Here is a 26,967-nt window from a genome sequence, read left to right as displayed (position 1 = left end):
GCAAATTAAAAACAAGCAAACAAACAAAAAAAAAAAAGGCATTAGGTATGATGAGTGACAAATTTAAAAGCAAGAGATCTTGTGCAATGAATTAGGTAAAACAAGGTAATCATTCTAAAGCTCTAGTGGACCAAATAAAAAATTAAATTAAAAGACCACAGCATAAGTGCAATTACAGTACAATCCTGGTTTAGCACCAAGTGAGCAACTGGGTAACTTCACCAATCAGAATTGCTTTGGTTAGTATCCAAAATGTATCATTATAAACTTCTCATCTGCACAGCATTTACTTTCAGAAAGCAACAAAAATACTTTTCTTTAGCAGCCTAAGTTTGAGCCTTATTAGTATATTCTACATTTTGAGATTTAAAGAAGAATTTGTATCAATTAGAACACATTAGCTCTCACATAAATTCCTAATCAGCATGATTAGATTTTAAAACTGATTATCCATTTACCATCTTTTTAAAAAAGAACAAACACACACCACCTTGGTCTGATATTACCACCGACTATCTTGCAGGCTAATTTATGAATTAAAAGGAAAAACACCCATGGTGAGAAACAACATTCTAAAAGGCCCATTCCATTACGAAGCAGTTTTAAAACTGTACGAGCTTCTGTCATTTTCTAAATACAATTCCAAGGGGAAAAAAAAAAATCATGGCTCTGAAATCACCCCAATATACTGGCATCTCCACTCATCACTAACCTCTGACCAACTTACCTGCTGAACCTGCTTCATTTAACTACGAGTAAAAAATATCATCTGTTCCTCACTCTCTCCGAACAGATTTGATACCACAGAACACTAATTTAATTGGACTAGAAGCATCACACACACTCAAGTGAAAGTGCTTGCCGGGGGGGGCAGGGGGGGTGGGAATCCAAAGATATTTTTAGTTTAGTCCTTTTAAGGCATATCTAACATACTGAGCCGACATCTGCAGACACGGGCCTGATGAAAGAGCGAGATGAAACAGGCTGCCTTTCTCCTTGACTAAGAGTCCTCTTGCGTTCCCGCACTAATGCCTTCTGATGTCTCTTCATTCTTTCTAGCTGCTCCTCTGCACTCATCTTGCCTCTTTGGTGGTCTCCAGAGTATAAACGTTCCAAGGCACTCTTTGGTCTCTCCTGGAGAAGTCACAAGGCACAAAAAACACATGTTGTAATTAATACTTTATAAGAAGTATACAAAAAAAATGAACTCCTTCCCCTATCTCCTTACTAAATTTTATTCTATTAACTTTGGATTTCTTTGTATATACTCTCTCAACTCTGTATTTCCTATTAGTAGTGCTGATTTTTAGTTCTAAACCTTGTTTTATAAATATATTTGAAATGCAGTAAGTTGTTTGTCTGTTTTCCAGTTCATTTAAGAACATGAAGAATTGCACACTTCAGTAGATCACAGCTCTTGCTCCTCTCCCAGGCTACTGCAATCCCACTTCCTGCTACACAAAGTATACTCTGGGCTTAACTATTTCAAGCAGTTCAGACATTTCCCTTCAGTAGTTTATTTAAAACTTACCTTGGACCTATCCATTCGAAGTGTTGCAAACGATGAAATGGTAGATGACTGGTGCAATCTGGAAGTTGATCCAGACAAACCTTTATAAGGAAAAAGAGAATGCCTTAAAATCATATGGCAGACAAAATAAGACAAGTATCAGTTTGTTTTTTTAAATTTTATTATACTGTTTCCGTGGCATTCTGGTTGAATGCACAGTTGTGCACACATTTTGCAATTCAGATGATCATAAGAGGCATGAAATTTCATATCAGCCAAACACAATGCACTTCATGTTGCTACTGATCAAAAGTCAGAAAAATCTATAATATTTAGAAGCTTATAAAAAACAAGGGATAGGTTGAATAGTACTCAGCTGTACAAGAGTAGACAGACTGTAAAAATAATCACATCTATTAAGAAAATAAAACCTTAACATTCACACTTAGAAATGAAGAAATAAGAAGCAAATGGCTAAGAAATCATTTGCTTTTGGCCCAAATATCATCGCTATCCTCATCTCCAAAACAGTTACAGGACAATAGCACAGTGGGGATGGAGTGTCAAGTCAGATATAATGTTTGGAGCACTATATTCATATACTTTATCAGTTATATTTTAATGGCAATATAGGTGTTTTCAAAATACTTGGACTTTGCAAAAGATAGCACAGAAATTATGAGGAAAAATAACTTTGAATATAAGAGACATTCTAAAAGACAATTCCATGTTTTGCTATGGGTTTTTTTTAAGCCTTCCACATTAAGTTGCTTTGCCAAAGGCTGATTGTCTGTAACAGCACCATTAAAATGCACAATTTCTAAACTTCCACTGAACAGTTAATTTTAAAACAGTGATCTGGTGATAAAGATCATCTCCAGGAAACCCTACAAGAGAAATGCTCCTAAACAGACAGTACTGTTAGGGATCAATTCCATAAATTCCTGGCTTACCACGGGTAGGTAATGTCTGGTATCCACTGTCAGGGCTTATTAAAGCACTGGAAGGGTTGTTGAGATCACCCCCTATCATTGCCAGTTCTGGTTCACTCATGTATGAACGCAGTTCCACCTATACAGAAAAACACTCATCAGCTCAAGTGAAATCACAGACAGCAAGTTCTAATAATCCTAAAACAAATCCTAAAGCTTTGTTTCTGGATTGTTACATATCTCTCTGTAATTATTATTATATGGCATGGATCATTATTATTACATCATTGTTCTCTCTCTGCCATTCTATATACTGCTTACTTTATTAAAGGAACATGTATTTCACAGACAGCAATAATTTAATTTATTCAAGGTTCCCATATCTTTGAAGTGCAGGGGTACAGGAGTGTGAGTGCTCACCCTGTAATCTCCATTCACATACTGGCCAAGCTCTCTGTCTCTCTTTCTCTCGTCTGACTGACGCTTCAGGCCCCGCACCGAGGTGTGTCTGATGACAGTGGCTTCCCTCGGGAGGGGTGGGACAGCTGGTGGCTGATCCTCAGGACTGTACAGCTGAGGGAGAGGAGGTCTGGGTGGTGCTTCATCTTCCTGGGAACAGGAAAACACAGGGATTTGGGAAAGAGCATGGAAACAGTAAGGCATAAACTGCAAAATCAAGGTCAGTGCACTATAGGAATTATTTGTGACTGCTTCAGCGTGCTCTCCTCTGTCCACACCAGAAGCTCGAGGCTTTAAAGCCCAAGCAAGACCCAAGAAATCAACCACAAAGCATTCCAAGGAAGGCTCTGAATATGAATACGTTCTAAACCAGTCTATGGCCACTGTAGACTCTCTCACCAAGAGAAGGGAAATGGAAACACTGCTGAATGACTCTCACGAGAGCAGTACTTACAACCTTTGGCTTGAGCTTGACTGGTGACTGAAGAGGTGGCTCGATTTTTTTCAGCTGCTGTGCTTGGTTCTGTGTCCTGGTCTGGAAATAAGGCTGTGGATACAGCCTGACCTCCAGAGGGGATTTCACCGGACTGCGCGGAGGGCTCTGCGGGACAGAAAGTTTGCCCTCCACAGTAGCAAGGGAAGCTGGTAAGGAAGGCACTGAAGACTGAGAAAATGAAGGCACTGTTCTTCTCTCTAGGGGAGAAACAGACAAAAACATTTCTTGATGAGGATCCAGTGAGTCTTTCAGGCCAAACATGAAACTACACGGTTCAGTATCATCCCATAAAATTCCTGGTGGAGGGCAGTGGGAGCAAAGGAAGAAAAAGCCTGGGAGTTAGATGAAATCAGTCCGTAAGCTGCATCTGGCTTCATGCCACAGATTCCTTCAGTTGCCTACAGATCTAGGCCATCTCAGAACTATTTTATCTCTGTATGCACAAGGTGAGTTTTGCAGTAGGCATTAACAGTCTCTTGCTATCCCAGCACATCAGGTCTTGCCTTTGAAATGTAATAAAGCCACTGCAGTGCAGCCCACACGCACTTTCCTTTCCTCCCTTCCAGAGATGATGCTGCTCTGCTCCCCAAACACTTGCCTGAACAGGGAAGGAAAGGCAAGGGCAGCTGGGCTGCATCCAAGGGGAAAAAAACCAATAAACCCAGAGAAAAAACACAGAGAAAAGCTCCTGGACAGGATGCAAAACAGACACTACACTGGTAAGGGCCTGGCACATGACAGAAACCCTTCTGCAACTTGAAAAATTTAGCCCATTACTGTTATTGTTGTTCCCTTTTTTTATGGCTTGTTATATTTTAGCACCATTGGTATGTGAAAACAAACAAGAAAAAAAAAATCTTTCTGTCACCTCAAGCAAAGAAACACCAAGTTAATGTGTTCAATCAACAGATTTCTGACACCTCCAATAGCAGAATTATTTTCTGCAGCAGAACAAACTTCCAGATTATTTGCACAGACCCAAAGACTCAGCTGCATTGGTATATTTTTTATTTTTTCATCATTTTCTCCTTACCTGGATTCTTTATAGAGTCTACTATGGTTTTGTAGTTTGCTTTATTTGCACTCAAGCCAGCTGTAACATCTTCAATTCTCCACAAGTCTTTTTGTATTTGTGTTTTCTCCTGTCATTTGTAGTAAAAGAAAAAAAAATCAATTTTACCTTGGTTTTAACTTATTATGGGCCTTTCCTTCTTTTGATACCACCAAGCTACAATTACAGAACTTACATGAAAACTTAGGAGTTTAGAAATCAATTAAATAATTATTTTAAATTAGAAATTAATAAAGGCAAAACACCAACAAACATATCTTGTCCATAAAATTTATTAGAGCATTTTCTGACTCTTGGAAGACTTCCTATAGAAGACAGGGGAAAAGACAAGTCTATATTTTTCTACAATATTGTTCAGACTACAAAAATATAGTTTAATGTTCTACATAAAATGAGTTTCCAGAACCTTTTATTTTGAACTTTGTTCTTAAATCATATACCTATCAAACTTCAGACTGTTAAAGCAACCTTAAAAAACATCTCAAAACTTTTAGGGGAAATATCCAGTATTAAAAAAGGAAAAAAACCAAACTCAGAAGTGCTGACAATTTTAGTTTCTGCTTATATTTGAGTTGTTAGGCCTACTGGCCACAATGTATTACAAGTTAAAAAAATATATTGCTGCTGCTCCAGGACTTGGCCTCATCTTGCATCCTATTTGCTTTACCAAAGCTTTCCAGGGGACGGGACGGGACGGGACGGGACGGGACGGGACGGGACGGGAAGGGAAGGGAAGGGAAGGGAAGGGAAGGGAAGGGAAGGAAGGGAAGGGAAGGGAAGGGAAGGGAAGGGAAGGGAAGGGAAGGGAAGGGAAGGGAAGGGAAGGGAAGGGAAGGGAAGGGAAGGGAAGGGAAGGGGGAAGGGAAGGGAAGGGAAGGGAAGGGAAGGGAAGGAAGGGAAGGGAAGGGAAAGGAAGGAAAGGAAGGGAAGGGAAGGGAAAGGAAGGGAAAGGAAGGGAAAGGAAGGGAAAGGAAGGGAAAAGGAAGGGAAAAGGAAGGGAAAAGGAAGGGAAAAGGAAGGGAAAAGGAAGGGAAAAGGAAGGGAAAAGGAAGGGAAAAGGAAGGGAAAAGGAAGGGAAAAGGAAGGGAAAAGGAAGGGAAAAGGAAGGGAAAAGGAAGGGAAAAGGAAGGGAAAAGGAAGGGAAAAGGAAGGGAAAAGGAAGGGAAAAGGAAGGGAAAAGGAAGGGAAAAGGAAGGGAAAAGGAGGGAAAAGGAGGGAAAAGGAGGGAAAAGGAAGGGAAAAGGAGGGAAAAGGAGGGAAAAGGAGGGAAAAGGAGGGAAAAGGAGGGAAAAGGAGGGAAAAGGAGGGAAAAGGAGGGAAAAGGAGGGAAAAGGAGGGAAAAGGAGGGAAAAGGAGGGAAAAGGAGGGAAAAGGAGGGAAAAGGAGGAGGAAGAGGAAGAGAGGAAGAGAGGAAGAGAGGAAGAGAGGAAGAGAGGAAGAGAGGAAGAGAGGAAGAGAGGAAGAGAGGAAGAGAGGAAGAGAGGAAGAGAGGAAGAGAGGAAGAGAGGAAGAGAGGAAGAGAGGAAGAGAGGAAGAGAGGAAGAGAGGAAGAGAGGAAGAGAGGAAGAGAGGAAGAGAGGAAGAGAGGAAGAGAGGAAGAGAGGAAGAGAGGAAGAGAGGAAGAGAGGAAGAGAGGAAGAGAGGAAGAGAGGAAGAGAGGAAGAGAGGAAGAGAGGAAGAGAGGAAGAAAGGAAGAAAGGAAGAAAGGAAGAAAGGAAGAAAAGGAAGAAAAGGAAGAAAAGGAAGAAAAGGAAGAAAAGGAAGAAAAGGAAGAAAAGGAAGAAAAGGAAGAAAAGGAAGAAAAGGAAGAAAAGGAAGCTTCGTCTACAGACTGAACTTTTCCTTGAGCTGCATCACAGCCTGGCTCCTGAAGCCACCATTTCAGTCATTCCAATCATCTTAAATAACTGCTGTCATCTAATTCATTAAAGCCTGGCAACACAGATTTCAAAAATTTGCATCAAGAATAAACTTAGTAAAACCAATACCATCAAAGAAAGCAAAGGCAGTGAAACACTTAAGAGTTGCTTACAAACTGCTCAAGAACTCCAGAAATTCATTGCTTGCCATGAGCTGCAAAATAGCTACTAATTAATCCTATAAGGCTGAGGGTGGAAAAAAACTTCAGTAAAAGCTGTTACACCTCATAGAGCTAAGAAAGGCATATAAATTGCTTTCCACTTTCTGTCTTAAATCAGGAAATATGTTCAGCCAGGTTACAGATCAGCAAACAGGGTGCCAAGAACACAAACATTTAAATGATGGAGAATGTTATTTGCCTGTGGTAAACTCACTTGATAGATAGGACATATTTTGAAAGATTGTCAGGACACAAACTATAAATCTGCACATTTCATTTCATTTTTCTGAGATTAATCATACTACAAGGAACCAAATGATGGATTTACAATAATCAAGCCTCAGAACTGGTGAAAAGAACACTATGTTGCACTGAAAATCCTGCTTCTGAAACCACTCAGAAAATGTTTGATTAGTAATGTAGAAAAGACAGATCTTTTAATATTATTTATCCCCATTACTTAAATATTGATACGAAGATAATATTTTAGATTTAAAATGGACCTGGGCCGAACGATAAGCAGATGAATTAATTTTAAAATTAGTAAGCCAAGATTGCTGTTTAGAGAAGGATATAAATATACTTTAGTAGCAAGCAGAAAAAGGTAAGTTAGAGAAATAAAATTTTCACTCCAACTTCCTTCAAAGAGAAATGCAATTTAGACTGACATAAAACCAGAAGAGAAGCACTTTCCAACTAAGAAGTTATCACTGATAAAATAACCCATCTCAGTTAAATTCAGCATGCCCAGATCCTCCCCAACCCTTCAGCAAAAGACACTTGAAGCTACATTCTAAAAAGCAAGATTTACTCTGACCAAGCTGCTTAAACATTTAGGTTTTAACCTTTTAATTAATGCCACATAGAAACAACATCAGTGGTTTCCTACAGCAACTTGAGCCTGCAAATTTACTGAATTTTTAATAAAATTCCACAAAGACTGCATTTCTTTTTAAATACAGAGTGTATTAATTTAGTGCTATTGGAAAATGCTAGATAAACAATCTTGAGTCTACATGCCCTTGGGCAGAGATCAAAAAAATTCTAACTATTATGGGTACTTCAAGTGAGACTTCTTTGAAGGAATATAGTTTTTTAGAATATTCAGTACTTTCTGAAAAAATCAGTTCCCCTTAGAATCTCCAAAATAGGTATTCAGAAACATTTTTTTTAAACTTAGCTAAACATATCTGTGCATACTTATATGTATAGATGTATAAAAGTGTACACACATACAACTGATAATGTGCTTATGACTGTGTGTGTATTTATAATTAATCACTTATATGATATGAGATGATAATCAAACTGAATTAACATTTTTTTCTGTGCAAACCACACTCCCTTCCATATGTATTGGTGAATCCCATGCCACACATCCAGTATTTACAGCATGTTTAACACCTAACTGGAAATTTTATCTCAAAGTAGTCTAAATAGATGTATTTAGTTTAAAGGTGTAATTTGCCTTTGTTAAACTAAATAGTTTCATACAAGGACCATTTTATTCTAATATTCCCCTGGGATTTTTTTCTTTAAAATATATTCTACAGCTGAGCTCAATTACATATTCTGACTCCAGAAACTGAATCACTTCCTCACACACCAAAATGAAACGTAAATTAAAATGTACTTTGAAGATTAATGCAATCAAAAAAGGTTTTATAACTCTTGCTTTGATACTAACATTTATTGATTAATAGTGAAAATAAACAGGCTTCAAATTATATCTGATCAGACACTTAATGCAAACAAGCTAAAAAATTTAACTAGTGAGCTCTTTTGGTCCAGGATATTGGAAAAGTAGACTACGATTTGAGAAAAATGTATACATTAAACGTGTTCCTTGTGTTTAGCTCACACAAAGGAAAAATTATCCAGTATTCCCTGAGAATAAAGTCACCAGCTGAAAGCAGGTATGTAGAAATAATCTGGTATTCCACATACATTTCAGCAAAGAAAATAACTGAGCTTCAAACAAAGCTTCTTTTTAAAATTTGAAACTGAAAAATTGATTTAAAACTGAGATGTCTTGCAATTACTGATGGTTGTTAATCACTTATCCACTTCGCAAAACAATCTGCACAAATAAATCTTCCATAAATAGAAGAACATGACAAAGAACAAGCAATGACAATAACAACCAGTGACTGATGCTCTTAAAAATGGAAAAAGAAGCCAACAATATCAGATCAAATAAATGGAAGGCTAAGAAGTCCTGCACAGCCTTATAAATTGAATAGGTTATCACTGTCAAGATGTCAGCATGTAATAAAAACATAATAAAATAATGACAAATTTGCATAGACAACTTATGAGAAACTATGGCACTACTGCACAAGCTGCAAGGCAATGTAGTGGTTTTCTTCACTGCACAGCCACGCTGCCACAGTGCCTGAACTCTGCAAAGCAAATTACATGACAGCTGAATACACTGCAAAAATGGCAGAGAAAATTTCTCTTATGAAATGGTAACATGAAGTTCAGGCTAAATCATCCTCTAAGTGTTTACAGTGTCTGGAAATGGACTCACCTGGGAAATGGACTCACCTGAGATACCAATGAACTGTTCATCTGCTCCTGTAAGGCTTTTTTCAGTTGGCTCACATCCTTCTCTAATTTCAGATACTCATTCCAAGCTTTTTCCATCTCCTGTTAACAGAAGGAATACTCTAATACAGTGCTAACTTCAAAACGACTTTCTCCATCCTCTAATTGAGCACCAAAGTGTTTTGAAGTTTGTTCTATTATAAAAACAAGTAAAGAAGCCATTTTAAGTCTACAATTGTTGCTTAGACTTGATCATACACCTGAAAACCCTTCATAGCTTGCACAATCAAGTCAAGAACCTATAGTTAAAAACCTCTGGCCAGATTCCTGACACAAAACCAAACTGGCATGTAACAGAATCCCTGTACTAGCACTCCTTCCAGTGACTTGCTATTTACACTCACAAGTAAACTCTACTTACACTCACAAGTAAATTCTACTTACACTCACAAGTAAATTTCACATGCTGACTGTGAAAGTCATACATTTTATATAAACACAAACTGACTAGTTACATTTAAATAATACTGTCATTTTAGCGATCAGACCTCCCTATAGGGAAGGTGTTCATGCAATTTTAGTCTTACAAAGAGCTAGTCTCATATTAATGAAGAGGTAGTAATAATAGAGTGAAAACAACATTAAATTACATTTCAATTGTATTAAGTAATAATATGAACAGTAAATTTTTACTGAAATATCAACAGATTTTTCCAATTCCTTTTACCCTGGAAAAACATCCTGGAATCACATTTATATTTTCAAAGGACTAGTGAAAGATTTGCAATTTAAGCCCACACTTAACATATAGAGACATTGAAAAGGTTAGGCGTTTTTGTTTGGTTTGGGGATGTGGGAGCCAGGCATTGAAAAAAAAAAGCTGGAGATTGTTTAATTTTTTTGGTCTGGTTTAGTATCTTGTACCTTAATCAAAACTGTTCAGAATAGGTCTTAACTCACCTATCCAATGACCAATACAGTTTTAGTTTAACTAGGATTTTAATTCTGGTTTTCTTGAAGCAACCAAAACCACATACCGTTGAAACTTTGGATATTTCAGCCCGAATATGTATAAGGTCCTCTTGCAAAAGTCTCTGCTGGTAAGATATTTTTTCTGCATGCTGTGGTTGGTCTTTGTACTGATCCATCTGCCTATGTAAAACCTCCAAAACAGACTCCAGCTGATCCTAACAAAGAAGACAGCAGTAAGTTTACAACATTTACATGGAAATGTATGCAACTACTTGCAGGAATATGAAAGGTGTTTTCCATGCCCCAAGTCTTCCCTATAAACCAGCAGAGGTTAGGATTGGCCTCCTGTTTTGGAGACTCACACATAAACAAAAACTGCAAGAGCTTTAATTACCTATTGTATGCAAAATTATCTGATATTTTCTATTAAATCTTCCCATTAAGCAGCCAAAACCGTCGAAAACACAAAGCAATGAGAGGGGAATTTTTCTGTTTACCCTCTGTACAAAAGTTTCAGAAGAATTCCCTTAAGTAGTACAGAACTATGACAGCCCTACCACAGCTCAGCATGAGCTGTTTGTTTAAGGGCAGGTTCTCCTTCACTGCTGTGGGTGAAAGAGTCATGTGAAGTTTAAAATATTCTAAAAAACATCAAACAGGCCCAATTCATTTATTCAGGAGTAAATACCATGGAATTAATTTTGCACAGTAGATCTTTGACAGGATCCACCTGAAGAGCACTTTCATTTTAGGATATATACTTTTTATTATTATTATTATTTTTATAACCACCTCAGTTTACTGACAGCTGTAGTTCACAGGGAGTGAAGCAGATGGGTTTAAAACATTGATTTTCAAAAACATGTTTTCTCAGAATGGGTACTCAATCCTAAAATAAAACCCAATGCTTGTTATCATATACGTATATACACACTGCAGTGCAATCGGCCTCCATTAATTCAATTTTTTGTTTATCATTTCCTATTTATATTTTATGATTAGATAATGTTTCTATTTTATTTTACTATGCCCTTTTTAACCTGCTTACTTTATTTTCCTTAAGGGCTCTTATTTTGTCCTCCAAGTCCTGCAGAATTCTGTCCTGCTCACAGAAAACACTCAGTTTCACCTGGAAACGAAATCATAACCATACATAAGGCTAGATTTTAAAAACCAAGCAGAAAAGTATCCCCTTGCAATATTTCACCCGAAGGAGCATAATAATGATCATGTAACTGTACAAAAGAAATAGACAAATCAGTGCAAGAGGTGCTGAAGTGGTGTTTGATACTTACATCAATATCACTTTCTGCCACCTTGACAGGTTTTGCACTTCTTTCTTTCAACGTGTCATGTCCTGTCACCTAAGAGGAACAGATTTTCAAAATGTCATAAATTAGTTGCAAACTAAAACCTAATGATGCTTCAGCAGTGAAAAGAAAACTTTTGTTAAATATTCACTTTTATTAAGGAAAAAATAATAAAATTTTGGGACACAAGTATTTTCAAATCTGGCTTTAGTTTTTGAGAAGTGTTAACAAAAGGGATTACTAGTTATATTAGGTTATTTAGTAACTCTTTCAGCAGCTTGGAATTCTGTACAAAACAGCATAATCCCACCTGTCTCTGGTTACAAAAGTCCTTTTCCTGCAAAATCAGTAGTTTTAACAGTTCTGCTCTAATAGCTTTCTTGAAGCCAAAGGAATCTAATCGTTCATTTAAATGCACAGTTGCAACAATAGCAGGCATTAATGAATGACTAAAAATACAACTTTTGGCAAGTGTTTCGTTCTACAAAGGACAGTATCTTCTCCTCAGTATAGGGTGGAGTTTACTAAAGACAGACTGCTATAAAAATGCTATAGTGGAATTAAATGTAATTAATCTATTTTGACATGGCTGTCATGTACCAAATCTCTCATTCCATAAATCACTGGTTTCATATTCCATTTCTGGTGAGATTATCTTCTCACATAACATAGTTTTCGAATCAGTACCAAAACACTACTCAATTGTATTTCCAACCTTCAAAATTAAGGTATGTCTGTGTCTGTAGAAATGTTTGTGATTTCCCCTGCCTACATGGGACCCTCTTTGTGAATAAATGAGGCTAAGAAAAGAGCAATATAATAAAGCTGGTAAATAATACATTTTTTAAAAGCTTTAAAATCTAACAATTTAATATCACCTCTTTAGAACAATTTTAAAGATTCATTAGAGCAAATACTATCTTACCACAGGACCACCTGGTGATTAGTAGCATTCATATACAGCATACTCATATACAGGCAAAAGTTTATGAATAAAAATTCACCTCAATACTGTCTTCAGTAATATAAGAGGAGAGATTTTGATACAAAAGCTGAAGTTGTTGGCTTTTTCAGTGAGGTAAGAGGGGTATATAAAGAGGCAGTTTGCTTTTTTACCAACTAGCAATCTCTACACTTGAAGCTACATATTTTACTTGTTAACCTAAGAGTCACCTACAGGATCATGTTAGCTTTTTAAAAGTAATTACATTTTACCCTAAGTGAGGTAAATATTGTCTTCTCTCCTTCAGTGACAGACTCCATTTAAAGACTTTTCATGTATTTTTGAGTGGTGAAATATTACTTCTGCGCCACCAAAATCAAGAGCAATTATTGCCTCTAGAAGCTTTCAATTTTTTGATTTTTCTCAACAATTACATGTTATATAGAAGAAAAAACTGTCTTTCAAAAGTATTAATGAACTTATTTAAATGGCAATTCTTCTATGTAATTGTAACAATTAATTAAATATAAACATAAAATGTCAGCATATCAAAAGTAATAATTCCGCACATTTAATTACCTGCAAGCTAAGACAATGCAAAAGCCTTTTTCAAATCAACAGAATTAACATAAAAACAAGCCTATAGAATTTGGGGATACTTTAAATTACATAATTAGAACTGTAAGGAATTTGTTAACTATCAAGCAGTGAACATAACAACAATAATGAGGATTAAGCATGCTTTCACATTTTCCAAATTTCACACAGGAGTCAGTACTTGACACATTCATTTTCAAAACATGATAAAATGAAACCAAACACTGAGGTCAGCCATCATTTCGCATACAGACTCCAAAAGAGGGGAAAAAAAAAGGGAAGTAAAAATAAAATCTTACAGAAAGCACTACTGTGTACCAAAAGACACCTGTAAAAGCCAGAACACTGACTGCTACTTGAAAAAGCTATGGGATAAGCACATTTCAATGCAAGCAATCTTACATGTATACTGGATAGTAACCCTTGTGCTGAGTTCTTTAGCACTTTGTATATCATGTTGATCAGAGGTCCATTATTTTCTATCTGTTTCAAACAAAAGTTTAGTCATAGCTTGTTACAGACGTCAAGATTTAAACCCCCAAACCTCACAACTCAAAACTCGATGAGCAGCAGTGATCACACACTCTCAGGTCACATCTAAGCACTCTGCAGTTAAAGTTCCACATTGAAAAGGTCTATTTCAAAACCTCTAAGAAAGATCTCCAGAAATAATGGATTTAGTGAAAAGAAAAAAGTATAACTCCAATTCCAAAATGTCCTAATTGAAATTGTTTAATCAGGGTGAGTCTAATTCAAAGCCCAGTGTAGTCAAAAGAGATACTTGAACTAATTGGCTTTCTATCAAAGTTTCCAGTATCTTAAATGGAAGACATTACATACATGACTTGGGAATTTGCTGTTACTAAAATCTGTAACATTTGCTTTCTTTCATGCAGTGCGCTCTTCTTTTTTCCTTGCATCACAAATCAAAGCATTGCTACACTTAGTGGAAAAACACAAATGTAACCAATACAAAGACACCTTCTCGAGTTTCATATGGGCTCTTTAATCTCTCTGCAACCTCACCTGAATTTCTGGACCACGACTGAAATAAGGTTATTAAGAAATGCCCATTTTGAAAATTTACATCATTCCTTTGGAAACACATTTGACATTTTGAGTGTCAAGATTTTCAAAAGGGAACCAGCTGGCATTAAGTTTCTTTGTACAGAAGTATCAGGTGCCCCCATACATTTTTCTTTCTGGCTGTTTTTGTTAGGTGCTACAGGCAGTAGGAAGGCACAAGGGAAGCTCTAAAAGATCAAATATCTCCTTGTGTTCCAGACTGCAACAAATTGATCTGGACAGAATCCACCAAAAAGTTAAGAACCGCCCCCCCATTAAGAATTTTACTAAGCATATCACGTTTTCAGAAGCTTCACCTGTGGTCACTTCAACTGTGAAAATTATTGTGTTTTATAATGGAAAAAAGACTGTGATTATTAATAATTTCTCACCTTGTAGTACTTTTTAAATTGTAATTTGTCAAAAAATTCATCTAACAGCTTGGGCTGCAGTTACATTTGGCAAAGCCATGAACAAACCAAGGACAAGGTTTTAAACAAATGTGTCCAACCAATTTTAAATCTGTATATTAATTAATCCAACAGTTTACATATTTGATCATTTAGACTACATATACATCACCTATATTATATGCTAAATACATATATGGTTGTATAGTAATATTTTCCATTTATGTATTTGGTTATATATTCAGGAATTCAAACATCAGATAAGATTGAAATACACATGCTCATAGGTGCAATCAGCTCACAGACTACACCCCATGGCATCAGTGAGCTCTGTACATGCAAACCAGTCAGACAACATGGTCAAATTTCCCCTTCACCTTGATTTTCAGGAACCACGTGATTCATATATGGCAAGACATCCTACATCCCACAGAAAGTGGCAAATTACTTTGCTAAGTGAAACAATCCTTTTGCTGTTTTTTTTTTCCCTTCAAAACCTGATATTAAGAACTCTAGAATTGCTTTCAAATTGCCAACCATCAAGTGTACCAGGCAGAAGTCATTTAGACAGATGATAGGACACTCAGTATCGTATTTAATTCTTTTTTTAAAAGAAATACCTCCTAACATTACTTGACCAGATTCTCTTTGTGGATGGATGGATGGATGAATGGGTACATTTGAAGTATTTTAGCTGTAATAACATGAAAACAATGACAGTGCTAATTAATCACATTTTCACAAGAATATATGGCACATTATATGAATAATGGAAAAGTCAGTTTAAGAAGATTTAAAAGGGAAAAGTTGGATTAAAAGAACACGAGTTTTAACTTAGAGGTGTTGACTTCATATTGGTACTAATGCTACAGCAGGGAAACATTTTCCATCTGTTTATTATCTGATTTCCCTAAACCTACATATAATCCATCTCAGTACCAATAACACAAGTCGTTCTCACAAACTAAAGCAACCACATTTTCTGAGTTTTCACTTTAATTGTATGTAAAAAGACACTCAATATTCTAAGCACAACACAGGCAAAAGACAGTTTCCATCTCAGACTAGAAAGTTACTTTAATATTTTGCAGGTATGAACACAAAAAAGACAAAAAAGACGATACAAAAAAGACAACTGGGTTGAAAAAAAGATAAAAAATGAAGTAGACTCATCTAAAATCTTACCTTTAGATCCAAATACTCCAGATCTTTTTTCAACTGGATGTAAGTGTCATCCGCCTTCAGGTAAGTACATAGGGAAAAAACAGTGCAATATATTTGAATGTTTGGAAACATTTCAGAATAGTTGGATTTGCTATACACAAGAAAACAGATGGAAGAGAGAACAAAATAACAGAGTAGGAGCACATAAAAAAAAGCACATCTGCTCCACCAGCATATTGCTATTTAAAGCTTAAAAATGGGCAAAATATTTCTCAAGAGTATTACTGCCTCATTACCCCCCCTCCAAGCATCTAGATTTTTGTTTTCATCTCTAATACAACACAGAACTACCTGAAACAATACATTTTCAAAAGCTACTTTTTCAAGATCAATTTCCACTGACTAGCCCTTCACTGACAAAGTTACAGTGGGGTAACTGGATGTCAGATGTAACTAGAAGACATCATATAATATATCATTATAATACTTTTGATCACAATTTATATGCATTTTAAGATATTAATTCCTTTATTCAGGGAAAGTATACATCAGTTTTGTGAATAAAATTCTGAAAAACATCTCATTTATATAAGATTAGACTTTTTGTCCTTTAAGTAATAACATTCAAGTTGATCCTTATTTTTCATTGCCTCACCTGTAATTGCTATCAGCTTAGTTTTACAGTTATATTCATCTAGCAATATCTTTATTACAGTTCCTTCAAGGAAAACATGCACAGAAGTCATAACAAAGTTCTTTCTCCTCTCTTGAAAGGGGATATTTGCAATACAAAATAACATTTAACTGTTGCAAATTTGCTACTTGTAGTTAGTCAAATGACCAAAACTTCCTAGAATTTTAACTGCTATTTTGTCAGCATTTCATATCCTGGGTGCAGTTAACTTCAGAATAAAAGAAAGACACAACTATACCTTTTCTCAAGTTTTGAGCCAATGAGAATGTGTAGTTAGAAAAAGAAAAACCCTTTATGCCATAAAATCAATAGATCACACCTGCATTTCTTTAGAGGTGTTCACTTACAATTCTTGTCAGATCAGCTTGAAAGACTGGCTGAGGACTTGACTAGAAAGTCTGCCCATTTTTGGAGAAATCCCTGTTATTAGCACCCATCTTAGTGCAAATGTTCTGTAGGTGAGGTAATCGGGAAATGAAACTTCTTCAATTCAAAAAAATAACTTTCATTTTGGGCCAAAGCCTTCACCAATTCCAAGGAGAGTCACCAGATTTTATTCCCAGGTGGCTCCATTTTTGAGGCTCTAATAGGAACCAGAGAGCTCTATGAGTACATTTCTGTTTGATTTCACATTTACAAGTTTCATAACACCAATCAAGAGCACCACAGATGATCCAAGACACTCCTGAGCTTTTATGAACCAATGTTCACCTGCAGAACTGACACAGTTACAAGCTCATATGAATGTACAGACTGGCTGATGCATTTCAATTTGCAGGTGATGCAGCACGTGGCACAGGGAACCAACCCCACCATGAAAGCAGCACAAAGAAATGGTTTTGCTTTAGAATGAACTTATACAGTATCTTAACCCACATTTCTGAAGATGCAGCATTTTCAGAAATAGTAAAAATACACAGTATAAAAAGGAAGTAGACACTTTGAAACAGATGCACTGGCGCCCTGTAACTTAAAATCACTCCCCTTTTATAGCAAATACAGTAAGCAAAGAAAAACCGCAAATGACCTGGGCACTGTGGAATATCAAAGAACGGGCAAGGAAGCACAGACTCAAGCATGCCACTAATGAAGCATTTGCAGAGTCACAAAATGTCACAGATGAGCCACGCAGCAGCTGACCTGATAGGTGGAATTAGTTGGCAAGTGCTGCAGTAACTGAGCAATTGTGTAATTTCTTATACTAGCCAACTTAGCCTGATGTCTCCTTAATCGAATGAGAAGCAATGTTAACTCTTCAGGCTGCAGGTATTTAGACACATTGTAAAGAGAAAATTAGCAGTCTTCAGGGAGAGGAACTATAATTACATTTTTCACCTCAGTGCCCAGAAAGCAGTTACTTGACATGATTAAGCAATTATTTACTTAACTCTGCATTTGGTCAAACAAACATAATAAAACTTGAATACTCTAATAACAAAAAGCTCACCCCTGCTCATGTTGCAGATAAAGGCAAAAGTCCTATAGGCTTTACTGGGTTAAGATTAAGCTCTCATTCAAGTTATTTATGCTTTAACTAATACAGTTAAGATTAATGACTATGGATTTTAAAACTTGGCTGCATTAGTGGGAGGACACAAGAGGAGCTGTGCTCTGCACTTACCGACTTGCCGTGCAAGCTGGGTGCGCTCACCGTGTGCGTCATGTAGCCCATGGCAGGCATGGAGCGGCGATCCAGGTGAGTGGAGCTCTGCAAGAAGCCACAGCCACAAGGTAAGGATTGTGCCAAGTGCCAGCTGTGGCAAATTCAGTCTGCACCACTGCCAGATTTTCTACTTGAATTCGTCACGTGCTTAGATCAGGGTAACTCTCACTGGCCAGACCAATCCTTTGATGATTAAAAACTTATGAACAAATGCAAATTCAGCACATGTGATGCTGGGCAGAGCAGTGGATTGTGGCAGCATGAAATGCTTCAGCAGAATGTGCAATGTAGCTTTCAGCAAATAAAAAAAGACTTCATGAAGTTCCCCCCCTACACCCAATGTCTCCCAGAAAAAAGTTTGGTTGGATGATGCCCTCTGACAGCAGGCTTGTACTGCACATAGCAACACCCGTGAATGCTCTCTTTTAGCCAGGCAATGTGAAGCTACTGACATGACTGACACCTTGTGGCAATGGCTTCCATCAATACCAAGGAGTTTTTTAATAATCATCCTTGATCTGCCCCTTTCTGCTTACAATAAGAAAGCCTACTGCACACTCATTTTTTCATCTTTCTCTCAAAGCCAAAGTTCTGTGGGTTCTTCAAGGCAGACTAAATGTCTCATTTATTTTTATTCCTGTCTCTCACTGAATTTGCCTCGCCTGCCTTGTTTTTTTTTAAGTGCAATTGAATGGAATTTAATAAAGCAGTACAAGGAGTGTGGAGTATCACAGATTAATGCAGACACATTTAAATGTAGAATGATGCTGTGTGTTTATATAGAAAAACATGAGCATTTTTCTCTACAAACTTTCTCAGAAGTTCCACAGAAAAGTTTTCCTGATGAGGAACTGTGTTTCCCAATATTGGTAAAGCCAAGATGCCATGAAAAGAGCTTAAAATTTCTGCAGTTGCATCGCACAGGAAAGGAAAAGACTGCTGTACATGCCTTTGTAAGCATGTCATGCTCCTTCAACTTACACGTGGAGAAACCAATGTGTGGTAGAATATAATCAGGAGTTAAAAATATCAATTTCCAGTTCTGCAAATTGCTAGACTATTACACCCTCTGACAGAATATTATAAATCTATAAATGCTGAAAGACACCCAACAGCTACACCACATATACACTGGAAATAAATCTAAACTGTGCATGAAGCTGAAGCCTAAAGTCATGGTCCTAAACCCACACTGGTATCTGGATTTACAAGTCTTTCTCTTTGCAGATACTTTCCCTTATCAGAGGCCATGGCTGAGGTCAAAGAATTAAGTGAATACAGAGGCTTTCAATACCAATTATTCCAGACCTACCAAGACAAGTCAATCCTTCATTGATTCAACACAAATTTCTCCAAATTCCTTAGGCAAGGAGAGCATTTAGAGTACTGAACAGGGAAACCTCTGTCACCTCTGGATAAGAGGGTAGAAAAGTCCTTACCAAAAAAACCCCACACAAACTATTCAGACAGTTGAAGCTTCAGACCAACAGTATTTGAATTTGGTTAGCCCAATGATAAAGACTCTGCAATAGATCTAACTATTAAATGCATGGAAAAAAATATATTTTACTGTAATAATAATAATAATAATAATGTGCCTTTTGCCATAACTTAAAGCAGAATCAGTGGTATGACTAACTATAATAGCAAAACATGTAGAGAAAGCAGGCATGGCAAACACAAAGCTACTGGCAAAAATAAATATCCAAGGAAGATTCCATCCTGCTGAGTTTTATATTCTTGCCTTCATACTCTCTATATAAAAATACTACAATCTGTACACTTTATACATGTAAGCATATGCCTTCCAGTTTTTTATTAAAATATTCCAAACCTATGTGATGTGCCACCAATTTTTCTTTCCTAACCAATAAAAGTTAATAAATCTGATCAGAATGGCAAGAGTTTGAGGAGAAAATTATTCCTTGTATTAGCTTTTACAACTTACATGATCTTTCATACACGAGGAAGGATGCAATGAACCATGACTAAATAAACTCCCCATGTGTGACACCACGTGTAGAACGGTTTGTAATCAGTTAACTGGATACCAACCTTTACAGCACGATTCCGAATCTTCCTGGGGGATCCAGCAAGAGGAACATCCACAGCCTGTCTCTCATCAGATGGTTTAACCGTGAGCCTTTCTGCAGGAGTATGTGGTCTCCGTGGGAGGAAGTTTTTTGGAGGTCCAGGTGGAGGAATATCAGATGGAGAAGGCGGAACAGATATTGATCGTGGAACATCTAATGAACTTTTGGACTTAGCACGATCAATGAAATCTGAAGAAGCTACATAAAGTGGGGCTGTGGGGCTGCCATGTTTGAACTGCTGTCTCTGCTGCCACTCATACAGCTGCCAAACAGTTCCATCCTTATTTGCTTTCCTCTCCTCCTGGGACATCTTCAAGAGGCTGACACGATCTTGTGCGTATTTGTAGTCACTCGGCAAATTGCGGTTTGGTGGCGGTGAGCTCCCTGAAGGCTGCCAGGTATTCTTTGGCAAAGTGTGATAGTTTTCAGGAAAAGGAGGATTGGGACCCTGACGTGTAAGAGTCTGATCAGAAGTGAGGCTGTAAAAAAAAAAAAGGAAAGAAAAGGGTAAATTTTAGCACACACTGATGAGTGGGAGTGACTGGTAAAAAACACCTCTAATGACATAAGCAGAGGAGATACAAGACATAAAACAGACATTTTAACAGAATTCACAGAAATATTAACAAAGCAATATTAATGACATCTATCCTGAACACAAACAATACACTGCAGAAATACAAGATTTTAATTTAGTGTTTTAACCTAGGACGAACCACTAGAAACAAACTTAAGGAACAGCAGCATTATGTACTTAAACTAAAAAGAAAGTCAAGAACATGAAGAAAGGAATTATTGTCATGTTTATCGAATGAGTCTGTAAACCAAAATATTCCTTTTCACAGAAAGTGTGCTCACCACTAGGTGGTGCAGTTTACGAAAACAATATAAATATCTTTAAAAGCAAGAAGAAATCTCACCAATCCCAGAATATCTCGGATAGTTTTTCTTCATGTGAATGAAGCAAAAAGAAAATGGTAAGAAACCACTCAAAGTCCACAGGTCTGTAGAATTTATTTCCACCTAATGCTACTAGTTCTACTGATTTGACCAACGCGAGACTTTTTACAACAATGGTCATTGACAAATTAGAATATAAAAATGTATTACATCCTGGCTTTAGTACTGGACCCATAAAACACTTAAGCTGTACAAACTAGATATTTTAGTAGGTAGTGTTAAGACAGAATTGGCAAAAGTTTTGATGAAGCCTAGTTAGCTCCCTCTCCTCCTTTGAAGACAAAATCTTTCCATAGCCTCGTGTATAAGAGCCTGCCCATCTAATTTCTGATTCTTCAGTCAGATATCTGGGGCTTTTGTACTTGGAGTCATTTGCCCATTGATCCAGAATCTCCAAAGAGAAAACCATTCTGCAAGGCTTGCTACAAAGCATCAAAACAAAAAAACCTAAAATTAAAAAAAACAACCCAGCACAAAACCACACAAAAAAGAAACTCTGAGCATGTTTCATCACTTCACTCAGTAAGTTCCACTCTGCATGAGAGGGAGACCTCATGGTTTGGAAAATGCAAGAATTCCACATGAAAGAAAGGCCAAGATGGAAAAGACCATCTTTGTTCAGCATCCAAGAATAATTGAAGCAAGGAGGAAAGAATTGCTACCAGTAACTGCTGCTCAGTAGCTGCCACTGTCCCTTTTTACTTGCAGAATTTGACACTGTTGGACTGCCTTGAAATACGGGTACTCTCAAGAGGATACATAATTCCTCATGCCAGCAAGCAGAATAACAGCCTTGCACTGCCTGGTGGATTACAAATCTGTAAAGGCTCTGCTCCCTCATACCACAAAATCTTGATGTTACCTCAAATTTCAGAGTGAAGGTTAAAGAAGGCAGGTAGTATTAATACAGGCAACTCAAAGATCAGCATACAGTGGTCATGGAACCTCTTTTAATTCTCAAATTCATTGCATCGTGGGCACTTTGAATGTACTTGGCTGGCAATTTTTTCCACAGGAAAACATGTGGTAGAAATGTATTTCCTCTAGATAGCAATAAGAACCAAGAATGCTTGGAGGGGATAATGCTTCAAAAGGACATCTGAGGCAGGCATGAAGCTAAGACAGATTCCTTTGGTGATTTCTCTGTGGAAAAACAGGGAAGGGGGACTTGACTACTCCTATACCCCAGTTTAGTGAAGACCTCATGAAGGTGTAAGCAAACTATCAGATGCTGCAAACCACCTGTGTGTGATTATTTCTAACTGGACATTAAAAGGCAGAATAATGAGATCAGCTGGAATTGGTGGCAGTCAATGAAGCCACCAGGGCTGGCAGCTTTAGGAGCAAAACCAACCTGAAAACAAAGACAACATGAGTTTTGTTTGGGGCAGGGGGAGTTATGCCTTCCTTCTAGAAAAGGATGAATTTTTCTGAGAAGAACTAAAAACTTATTTTGAAAGCAGTACATGGAGCAGCTGATATGAGCCAGTTTCATGCAAATCTCAGCCTGCTATAAAAAGAGAACAAAGTTGAATGTGGATAACATTGCACAGGGAAAGTCATATTCAGAGCTGAACTTTGGAGGCAACTGCCTACATAGAGGCACATTGTGTTTTCTCAGTATCTGAAGTAGGGAGAAACCTCAAGCTGAGATGACAGGCTTTAAGCTGATGGCATCTCTACCACACAAGGTTTGAGATGCTTAGAGATAATTTGCATCATATAAAAATAGGCTCTGAGACGACACACCAACTTCTAGATAAAGAATAATGTCCCAAATGGCTCAAATTAGTCCACAACGGACTATTGCTTTCTTGGAGGTTAAGAGCAAAAATGAGCAAAAGCAGCTGTTCTTGAGAATCTCCCTCATCTGAATGATGAGGTGTAGAGGATACAAAAAAAGAAAGCAGACATTAAAGAGTGCATAAATGGCCTGATGTCATGCTATATGACTCTTGGCTATGAAAACCTTCAGGGTCCGCAATGGGAAGCAACCACACAGAAGATACTGTAAAAAGAGAAGATAGATGTTCAAAAGACAAGAAGTACTATTATTAGAAACACTGTGCCCATTCATGGGGATGCACAGAAGCTAACAAAGACAAGTAATGTTTCTTCCTTAAGCAAATCAGGAAGGAACAGAAAGTTCTGCACAACAAGAAAGGTTTTAACACTCTTTGCAAGGAAGGAAGTATCTCAACATCACTGTATCTAGGGGGGAATATTAAGCTTAATCAGATTTATGTATTTCTAAAATGCAAGTAAACTGTTAGAAATAGCACGTTCTTCATAATTATACACCAAGTTTATACAGGCACTGGAATCAGATCAAAACCTAACAATTTCTGAACAGCTGCCGTTTGATGGTCCTGACCTTGACCTTTAACTACTTAAATCCAAAACCTCCTGAAAGCCTCCTTTCAAACTTTCTTCAAGTTCTTGGGATCTCTCTGAAAGGCTGTCATAAATCTTACCAAAGCAGGTATTCCCATCTGCTGAGAATAGAGTGGGATTAGATGGCTACACTGGATTCCACTGGAGTGCAGCTGAGAGGCCACTGAGAGAGGTGGGTCTCCAAAGTGACAGCTAACATTTACAACTCAGCAAACAGAGTGCTTCATTAAAAAGGGAAGTAAAACATCTATTTGAAAGGTCTGAGGATCTATATAAAAGGAGCCATTCCTACAAGCAGTCATATGAACAACCTCAGTATTTGCGTAAACCCTTTAGCTGAAAGAGTTCTTTCTTGTCATAAGCAACTTGCTGGCAAGCACTGCATCTGTACACACCTGAGCCAGGAAACAAATAAAAATTGTACTCATTCTGTGTTCAAGAGTTATCCAGCCTCCTGAATCCTCAGAGGTTCTCTATTTGTAACATCTTAGCTGGAATAACAATCAACATGGAGCTTTAAAAAATTAAGCGATCTACTCTACTACTTACTAAAATCAAAAAGGAATGTCAATCAAATGATCATCTCTAGCTTAAATTTCTACACCACGCAATCAGGAAGATATTTGACAACTAACATTCCACTTCGATCCATCACTTAACAACCCTGCAGCAATCTCAGCAGGTGCCATTGGAAAGATGACTCTGTTAATCTTTGGGAAGGTAACATGCAATTCATTCTGAATGCAGAGAATAGAATGGCATTTGTCAGGAAAAGGCAAAGAAAACAAGGTCAACTGAGCCAAAACAGACATTTTTAGAGGTATGTATATGCAGATATAGAGCTCTATCTAGAAGTAGATACACACTGACATACATACATATATCTATCTTTATTTTCACTGAATACTTAGCAGCTCCAGCTGAGGGAACTGGTTTCTTCTAGAACAAAGCCTGGCACCTGCAACAACACTATCTTAACACTGCACCTGATCCACACCCCTGAAGTTAATTTACTGGAAAGAGGAATTTGGAAGAAAACCATACTTATTTAGCTATCAGTCAAGTCTGCCACTGCCAAGACTTCTGATGTAAAAAACACCAACAGAAGCTTTTTAAGCATTAGCTCATTAGTTCAATCAGTTTTTGTATTATTTCAGACAAATCAATGTGTGTAATAAGAACTAACTTGCCAACTACTTTTTTTCATTAAACTCATTCTTTTGAGAAGTCCTGATTAACATCCAAGCAAAAAAGATGGAAGTTAATTGACTCTAGCAGTCTGAAAGAATATTAAATAATATAAAAAAGTAAGAAAGCATCTTCAAGGGTAATTTCAAAAATAAAAGAGTAGAAGAATGGACTTCCACACAAAATTAGGAAGCCTTAAACTTTTTACTGGCTCCAAATTGACAAACATTAGCTTAAGAAAATAATTTTAAAAATTCCCAAAATGTTGTTTCCGTCCTAAAAAACACATGCCAATGTCTCTTGTTTGTTTATACTACAATTAGATTTGAGCAGATTTATAAAACACTAATTCAGTAGAACAAGCATATTTGAAAAATCCTCACAAGTAGCATCAAGCCCAAATGTTTTTCCTGACACAAGGTGACATTCTGAACAGACATATGTTCATCATTTCATTTTTCCAACTGGTACTTAATCTGACTTTGAAAGCAAAACAATTATGATATTTTCAAACTACAAAAGCATTTCAGTGTGCATTTCACCTATTGGTACTATTCATGTAATTTTCAGGGACTGAAAATGGAAAAGAGACCATCCTGGGATGTCTTCATTGGCTAAATAAATATATGGAGACCTTTCAATATGTAATACACACACTGTGACTCTGAGTGCAATGATCTGATATAGAGGAGTGAATGGATGTTTGGAACAGGAACAGAAGAGAGAAGGAAAGTAACGAGCATTCTTTGGAAAACAATTACCTGTAAGTTATATTGTGTAATTGTTTATGAATAAAAGGTAACAGAGGGTTGCACTTCACTTTCTGGCTGTTCAAAATTTAAGTACATTTAAGAAGTTCTAAGCATCCATGGTGATTAAAAGAAGGAAAATAACATAGCATGCTAATCTAACTTATTCTGTTTGCAATACTGTGACAACATTAAAGATATTTGATTAGCCAATCCCATATTGGCTTTTCCAGGAGACAAATGCCTGAAAAATACCATTCTGCACTGAAGGAAAAAGTAAGTCTCCTTACATCTCTGTAAAATATTTTTCTGATTTGCACTGAAGGTATCAGACACTTTAATTTAAGAAAATGCCACTTGCCCATGTAGTTAAAGATGGGCCTATTACCAACCTTTTTGTATCTCCTTTCTGGACTTTCACCCAGTGCTCCACTTGAGCCATGTTACTTTTCCTTTGAAACTGCTTATCTGGATTTGTTCTGGGAACAAACCCTCTTTTATATGAGCCAGTACCATTCTGCTCCACTAGCCCAGCACTCATACTTAATGAACTAGGAAGAGTTCCATTCTTCTCAGCTGGCTGAGGCTGAGCTACTTGGGACCACGATGAATTCCATAAGCCTGGAAATAATGAATCAGCTTCTGTTAATGCATGCTTAGCCTTTCCCTTTTTGGTTTCCAGAGTTTCTTTTCTGTGGATGTAACGCTCCTCCTCCTCCTTTTCTCTTCTTATCTCTTCACGCTTATCGAATCCAAGCATTTCAGCTGATTTCTGATAACTTTCTTTTGTGTCTGTAATCTCTGCCTTCACACACTCTTTGCAGGCATCCATATGATTGACTTGGGGAACAGCTTGCTGATCCACTTTTTCAGTTTCCCTGAAAGGAAGATGTGTGTCAGTAATGAACACTTTTTAAATGTGAAAAGTTCGTGTGGTCTTGTTGCTCTTTTACAAAGGATATCCACAAAATCACTGCCTGCAGACCGTGATAAATTTGATGTTACAATAAATATGCTCAGCAAAACTCAACTGCTATCCCAGTTAGACAAAAGTTACCTTTATTGTGCTGTCAAGAAAGCAGAAATTACTTATATACATCTGTAAAAATGACTGAAAATACCAGTATTGTACAAAATAAGTGTTCAACATAACATTATGTACAAAAAAGCTGTAAATAAAAAAATCTTCCTATCCTAGGAAACACTGAAAGCCAAAAAACCAAAACTAAGCTGCCAACTGCTCATGGCAAAATATAAAAAAAGTCTTTCATATTTTTGTAGATGCCTCAGGGACTAGTCACTTCTGGCCAAGAGAACAGCAATATCCACATTTAAGTCCATACTATTGCCCAGAGAATTTCTATTGGGGAGCTACTCCTGAAGAAAAAATTGCTCCATGCTGCAGTACACACTAGCTTATTTATTTACCTTATTGCCTAAATAATATCAGAAATCTTGATACTCAGTTTAAACTCACTATAAAATGTCTGAGGATTCTGAAAGTTTCATGTTGCTTTTAACATATACTTCATTTGCAATTTTCTTCATCTTATAGACATAAGCTTCTCAACAACTTTTTTTCTCTCGCAACGTAATGGGTTCTCACTGATCTCAGGGTAGCACCTCATCTCTGAAACGAAGTTCAGCTTCTTTAAGGCTTTATGGA

At 37.1% G+C, this 26,967-nt stretch overlaps 1 protein-coding gene across 1 annotated transcript in view; it reads right to left on the bottom strand.

Annotated features, from left to right (window-relative positions):
* Window positions 1-26,967, bottom strand: part of PLEKHA7 (pleckstrin homology domain containing A7) — a 146,838-nt gene that overhangs the window by 12,024 nt on the left and 107,847 nt on the right. The window contains exons 10-23 of the mRNA XM_053945841.1: window positions 25,694-26,179; window positions 19,973-20,489; window positions 17,876-17,962; window positions 15,582-15,635; window positions 11,367-11,435; window positions 11,120-11,200; window positions 10,137-10,286; window positions 9,100-9,201; window positions 4,431-4,539; window positions 3,356-3,594; window positions 2,863-3,051; window positions 2,464-2,581; window positions 1,532-1,611; window positions 934-1,134 (exon numbers count right to left, since the gene is read on the bottom strand). Of these exons, the coding sequence (XP_053801816.1) occupies window positions 934-1,134; window positions 1,532-1,611; window positions 2,464-2,581; window positions 2,863-3,051; window positions 3,356-3,594; window positions 4,431-4,539; window positions 9,100-9,201; window positions 10,137-10,286; window positions 11,120-11,200; window positions 11,367-11,435; window positions 15,582-15,635; window positions 17,876-17,962; window positions 19,973-20,489; window positions 25,694-26,179 (2,482 nt within the window). The remainder of the gene's footprint in view (window positions 1-933; window positions 1,135-1,531; window positions 1,612-2,463; window positions 2,582-2,862; window positions 3,052-3,355; window positions 3,595-4,430; window positions 4,540-9,099; window positions 9,202-10,136; window positions 10,287-11,119; window positions 11,201-11,366; window positions 11,436-15,581; window positions 15,636-17,875; window positions 17,963-19,972; window positions 20,490-25,693; window positions 26,180-26,967) is intronic.

This window comes from Vidua chalybeata, chromosome 6 (assembly GCF_026979565.1).
Source record: "Vidua chalybeata isolate OUT-0048 chromosome 6, bVidCha1 merged haplotype, whole genome shotgun sequence".
NCBI lineage: Eukaryota > Metazoa > Chordata > Aves > Passeriformes > Viduidae > Vidua > Vidua chalybeata.
The sequence above is the reverse complement of the archived record's forward strand: the minus strand, read 5'-3'. Positions and strand labels throughout refer to the sequence as shown.